Source organism: Otolemur garnettii, unplaced genomic scaffold (genome assembly GCF_000181295.1).
Source record: "Otolemur garnettii isolate 467f Iridium unplaced genomic scaffold, OtoGar3 scaffold00197, whole genome shotgun sequence".
NCBI lineage: Eukaryota > Metazoa > Chordata > Mammalia > Primates > Galagidae > Otolemur > Otolemur garnettii.
Genome location: NW_003852592.1, coordinates 80,111 through 86,611, shown reverse-complemented (window position 1 = coordinate 86,611; position 6,501 = coordinate 80,111). Strand labels below are relative to the sequence as shown.

The 6,501-nt window shown below is 45.1% G+C and overlaps 1 protein-coding gene across 1 annotated transcript in view; it reads right to left on the bottom strand.

The window, feature by feature from the left end:
* Positions 1-3,465: 3,465 nt before the first annotated feature.
* The window catches only part of CHRNB3 (cholinergic receptor nicotinic beta 3 subunit), a 17,544-nt gene continuing 14,508 nt past the window's right edge, over positions 3,466-6,501 (bottom strand). The window contains exons 4-6 of the mRNA XM_003801065.3: positions 5,876-5,985; positions 4,484-5,366; positions 3,466-4,104 (exon numbers count right to left, since the gene is read on the bottom strand). Of these exons, the coding sequence (XP_003801113.1) occupies positions 3,970-4,104; positions 4,484-5,366; positions 5,876-5,985 (1,128 nt within the window). The 3' untranslated portion in view covers positions 3,466-3,969. The remainder of the gene's footprint in view (positions 4,105-4,483; positions 5,367-5,875; positions 5,986-6,501) is intronic.

The window sequence follows — 6,501 nt, the reverse complement described above, 5'->3', positions numbered from 1 at the left end:
AAAAAAAAAAAAAAAAAAAAGACGTCATCTCCAAAGGGATCAAGGTCATAGGGAAGAGTCTTTACAACTTTGCTGTGTGTTATGGCCACAGGCTATACCACAGAATTTACCACTGGATACAGGCGAGGGATCAGACTGTCAATACCTTAATCTAGGGATGAGACGGCCAGAGAGGATGTCTCCTCCTGATGGTACAGTGTGAATCCACATTATCATCCACCAAGTATTCTTGCCAAAAATACTGGGCTGGAATTACGACAATAGTCGTAGCTTTTTGTTCACAGGCAACACCGTGATGGAGAAGCAGGTCAAACGGCACCAGAAGGCAGCAAACAGACAAAATCCAAGAAGTGAGACATTCCTGGGGAAAACTATCTAGTCCCTTCAATAAATCAGTGCCAAGAAAGAGATTTAAATATATTAAATTTTCCCTTTTTTTACAATTTCAGATTAACACGAGGGTACAAACAATTAGGTTACAATGTTTGCATTTGTTGGGTAAAGTCCCTGTCTTAGTTGGGACCTGCTCCCAGGAGGTGTGCCACGTACCCTTACATTAGGTGGGAGCTCACCAGTCTAAACACATCTAAGAGGTGTAACAATATAGACCTGGGCTGAATCCTATTTTAGACACAGCTTACTATCAAACTAGGTTAGTTTTGAGACAGGAAAAATAGGAATGGGGAATTATTAATATTTCTAAGTCTGATAGTACTATTTTAGGAGATTTTTTAATGGAAGAAAAAATTTAAGGTGCATATTGAAAACTGTACATTCACAGCCACACGCACAGCTAGAAATATTGGGAGGAACTCACCAGGAGCATAAGTCTGTCTCCATTTAGGCAAACAACCCAATCCAAAGGTTCTGGTATCTGGTTTAATTAATTCACAACTATTACACAAGCCTTGAGTATGTTACTCAGCTGTATTAGAGGCTATTGGGGACATAATGGATAGTGCATAGCTAAGTAAATAAAATTCACATAAAAAATGAAGGACAATGATATTCTAAGCCATACAGTGCAGACTGATACTGCTGCAGGCTTTTGAAGACAAGGAGCTTAGAAGGGACTGTGTGCCCTGTGATGACCTCAGGAGGAGTTGAGTGTGAGCAGAAATCTGACACAGGACAGGCCCCGGTGGGATCCTGCCTGTCTGTGCCCACGCACGGGGATGTCCCCATGCCCACACAGAAGGGAGCAACACCATCTACCTGCTGGGATTGGCTGGCAAATTTTGCCCACAGATTTCTCTGGCCGTACATTTGAAATTAAAATCCCTTTGCTTTAAAGTAATCTTTTGGGGATACTTCCTCAGGGTTATCATGATGCATAAATATTTAACCTCTTTTATCCTGGACGCTTCTAGCATCTCCCACCTGACTGCAGGCTTGTAAGGGATTTCAGTATTTGCGTCTGATCAGAAAGAGGCTCACTTCGGAAAGCGTTTCATACCGACATTTTTCAAAATTTAAAACGGAATTCAGATCTAAACACATTTTTCTAAAATTAGCATTGCCATTTACCAAGCATACAAATGAGTTAAGTGATAAGTTAAAGTCAAAATAATTCTCACTCAAATGGAGAAGAATAATGATTTGCCCTTTGAATCCACAATCTCATCAAGGATCTCAGGCCGGAAGTCCTAGACTTTCATCACAATGTATTCTCGCAAATCCTGTCCCAACACGGTGATAAAGCAGATGGTATTTTTCTAAAGGAACAAAATTACACTTAGAAGTTATGTGGTTTAAAATTGTGAAAGCTGCAGTATTAATCTCCAAAGTATGGAATTTAAGAGCAGGGTCCAAGAGTCAGAACCTCTTATTACTGACCAGGAAACTAAAACCCAGAGACGGCAAGCAGCTCATCTAAGGCCCCCGCCCACACGGCGAGGTAATGGCTGGTCTAGAAACCAAGAGTCTTAGGATCCTGTTCTTGACTCCATCACATTACCTCCCTTTAAAAAAACTCAGTATAGGCTCAGGGGCTGTGGCTCAAGCGGCTAAGGTGCCAGCCACATACACCTGAGCTGGAGGGTTCAAATACAGCCCAGGCTCGCCAAACAACGACAGCTGCAACCAAAAAATAGCCAGTCATTAGGGCGGGCGCCTGTAGTCCCAGCTACTTGGGAGGCGGAGGCAGGAGAATCGCTTGAGCCCAGAGCTGGAGGTTGCTGTGAGCTGTGATCCCACACGACTCTACCCAGGGCGACAGCTTGAGGCTCTGTCTCAGAAAAATAAAATAAAATAAACTCAGTACAATGTGCAGAAAAGTAATGGATATGTGGATCCTCCATGGAGCTGCTGTGGTCTGTAATGTACGCACACAGCACATAAAGATATATTTCTAGGGTACACACTTTGCTATCTATTGACAGCAAACACATTTACTGTATTAAATACCACGTTTTAAAATGACGTTTAAAAACACATAAATATGATTTCCTTTTTTGCAATTTAGAATTGTTTTTGAGGCTCGGCGCCTGTGGCTCAAGTGGCTGAGATGCCAGCCATGTACAACCAAGGTGGAGAGTTCGAATCCAGCCCAGGCCTGGCAAACAACAATGACGGCTGCAACCAAAAAATAGCCGGGCATTGTGGCGGGTACCTGTAGTCTCAGCTACTTGGGAGGCGGAGGCAGGAGACTCGCTTGAGCGCAGGAGTTGGAGGTTGCCGTGAGCTGTGATGCCACAGCACTCTACCCACGGGGACAGCTTAAAGCTCTGTCTCAAAAAAAAAAAAAGAAAAGAATTGTTTTTGAGAGTGCTTTGAATGGCAAGAATCTCTCTTAAAAAGCATTCACAATAGAATTTGCAAAATTTGCACATTTTCTATTTGCAAAAATTCTATTTTTTTCTGTTCACTCTCTTTCTGGGTTGGCCCAAAGAATAGGACCTTTCTGGGCATTTTTTTAAGTTTAGAAAAGGAAGCTATGCAAGAGAGGAACAATGTCCACAAGGAAGACTCCGAGGGCACAAGGGAAGGAGAGACCAGGTATGAAAAGGGGAAGGGCCAGTTGGTCTGAGCAGGACAGGAGACAGGCTAGAAGCAGGAAGAGATGTTAGGGGAATATTGCATGTCCAGGAGGCTGTGTGACCACCTGAGTGTAAAGAGCCCCCTTAAAGTGGAGGCTACGTAATCCTCCCGCCAGGTCTAACAGCTCGTGTGGATCACTGACTTCAACACATGCCTTGCTTCTTTCTATTTTTGCCAATAAATTAGCAATTCTAGTCCCAATGGAATCATCCTTCTGGTCCCCACCTGCGTCCAGCATTCATCAGTCTGCAAAGTCAAGGTGCTCAGAGTCAGATCCACCTTCTCCTCACCCCACGACGCACCTCATGGTTTCACGGTGCTCCAGCTGCCATGCCTAACAGGACCACGCTCAGCAGGGAGAACTTGCCTGTGCTCTGTCTGTGGAGTAGACGTTCTGTCTTTCTATAGTTTGTGAATAAACCTCACTTTCACTTTCATCTGTCTGCTCACTCCTCAATTTTTCCAGGAAGCCAAGGATCCCCTTGGACGCAGCACTGGGAGTCACTATCCAATGTCAAAGTGAAGGTGAGAGAAGGCATTTGTGTAGAATCGTGGTTATGAATGCCAGTTCTTAACCCTGATAAAGAAAACTGGGTCCAAGTCCATCACACGGCAACAGCGCCTGGAACAAACTGGCTTGAGAGCTCAACCCTGGACCTACGACCCCTCCCAGAAAGTCCAAGGAGGCCGAGCCAGAAGCCCAAGGAGGTTTTCCTTTTTAAAGAACAACTCACTCTAACAGCAGCAATCACAGATTGACTCGGGCAAACCCACATTTACCAAGGATTTTCCTATAAAGAGATGTTCAATTTCCATGAGGACTGTGCTGCCGGGGCTTTTAGAATAAACGTGTGCGTTTGGACTCTGTGTACTGCCAGCCGGATGTCAGTCCAAGGTGGAACTGTGCCTTTTAAATTTCTCTGGAGACTGCTAATGGTGACTATGTAGCCACATCTTCAAAGCAGGAGTAAAAATCAAAACGGAGCCTGTAACTGACACGATCAGAAAGATCCACAGGAAAATTCGGTCAAGAACTTGAGCGACAAATTTCCAGTCTTGCACGACCTGCAAAAGAGAAAAAGATTCCTTTCATCCCGATGCTGAGCAAGTTCTGAATTCATTTTGAGGGATTTAAAAAGGAGTAATATTCAGAATGACAGCCCTTATGTTTCCAAAATATACCAACATCACCACGGTATAGCCTCTGATTCTCTCCCAGTGGCTCCTGATTTCTCTGATTCTCTCCCAGTGGCTCCTGATTTCTCTGATTCTCTCCCAGTGGCTCCTGATTTCTCTGATTCTCTCCCAGTGGCGCCTTCACTAACAGCTCCCCCAGAAAACACATTTTAAACAAGGACTGCATTTTTTATTGTAAGCAGATGTCAAAACAGGGGTCTTCAGCACCTGTCAGTGGCAGCATGATGATGAATATCAATTTTCTCACCTGGCTGATGAAATGTTCTTTCTTCACATGGCTTGAAATGTATCTGATGGAATCAGCAGCCCTTTCCAAGAAAGCAACCAGAACTTTTTCCCCATCGCTCATCTGTTTCTGCCTCTTCTTTTCTAGAACTTTACCTCTCCGTCCTGGTTTGCTTTCCTCTTTCTCTGGGAAGGAGTAACGATCCACGTGGTCCCTCATGCAAAGTAATTTGGGCAGTTTTTGCAGAAATAGCCTCCTCACCCAGGGCGCCATGGGATGGTAAGTTGAAGAAGATCTGTGGTGAACATTAATTACAAAAACGGTGACGATAATAGACAGGGTCACAAAAATCATAATGAACAGCAGGTACTCTCCAATGAGAGGAATGACTTTCGAAGAAGATGGGATTATTTCTTCGATCACCAGCAGAAAAACTGTCAGGGAAACCAAGACAGACGTCGACAACGAAAGTTTCTCTCCTTCGTCGGACGGTAAGTAGAACACAAGAACCGTTAGGAAAGACAGCCCCAGGCAGGGGATGATCAGAAAGAGCGTGTAGAACAAAGGCAAACGTCTCAGAACGAAGGAGTACGTGATGAACGGGTACGAGTATAAACCATCCCTCCTGTTCCCCTTCTTCCCCTTGGCATTGAGAATTTCCCACTCTCCATTATCAAAGAAATCCTTTCTGTCCACGTTTTCATTTATCAGCACGAGGTCCACCATGGTACCGTCGTACGTCCAGGATCCGAACTTCATGGAGCAGTTCTGCCGGTCGAAGGGGAAGAAGGTGACGTCCATGGTGCAGGAGCTTTTGTAACTGGCGGGCGGAGTCCAGGTGATGGTTCCGTTGGATCTCACGATGACTTTGGTCATCAGAGAGCCCTCAAAGCGCCCGTCTGCACTGTAATCAAAGCAGTCCCACCGTCACGGTTAGCTGAGCACTTACTAGTTTAGTTTGTTCCCCCCACCCTTGCACTACCTGTATTTTTATTACTTGTCTACGACAAGGTCGAACGATAGTTTCAAAAGAAACAGTTCATTTGTTGCTTTAGATATTTTTCCTCGTGATTTTTGCCCCAATCAGAATTTTCTTTTCCTGGTGTTAATCTGACCAATGTAGTTTTTCCTCTGTGATACTTACTTTTCTTTTTTTTTTCTTTAGAGACAGAGTCTCACTTTATTGCCCTTGGTAGACTGCTGTGGTGTCACAGCTCACAGCAACCTCCAGCTCTTGGGTTTAGGCGATTCTCTTGCCTCAGCCTCCCAAGTAGCTGGGACCACAGGCGCCCACCACAATGCCCGGCTATTTTTCTGTTGCAGTTTGACCGGGGCCAGGTTTGAACCCGCCACCCTACGTATATGGGGCTGGCGCCCTACTCACTGAGCACAGGCGCCGCCCGTGATACTTACTTTTCAAAGAGAACAATGTCAGGAAGCCAGAGAGATTCTGACGGAACTTTAATTGAGCTGATTCCACCATATTCTTCAGGATTCCAGCGTAATTTGTGGTCCGTCCACTCCTGCATGAAATTAGTATACTGTAATTTTATGCTGAAAGTTAAAGGTATTAGACCTTGGTTCTTCGAGTTTGTGTTAGTCTACAATCCACTGTTTTACTAGGAAAGGGAAATCTGTCCTGATTAGATCTTACAACCCTATATGGCAGCGGTTCTCAACCTGTGGGTCGTGACCCCTTTTTTCCATTTGTAACAACGTAGCACTTCGGAAGGTTGAGAACCCCGGCTATATGGGGTTCAATGTAGCTGGCAGGCTTCAACCCGAGCTAGCCTGGCCTCTGGCCTAGCTCAGGCCCACACACCTCAGCTGTTTGGTGTTTCCAAAATTGCCATCTCTCCCTCTCAGTGAACAGGCTCAGCAACTGCCACAGATTCATAATCTGTCTTTTCAGCCTGTTTTCTCTAAAGAAACAAACAGGGCTCAGCGCCTGTGGCTCAAGCGGCTAAGGTGCCAGCCACATACACCTAAGGTGGCAGGTTCGAATCCCCAGCCCGGGCCCGCCAAACAACAATGATGGC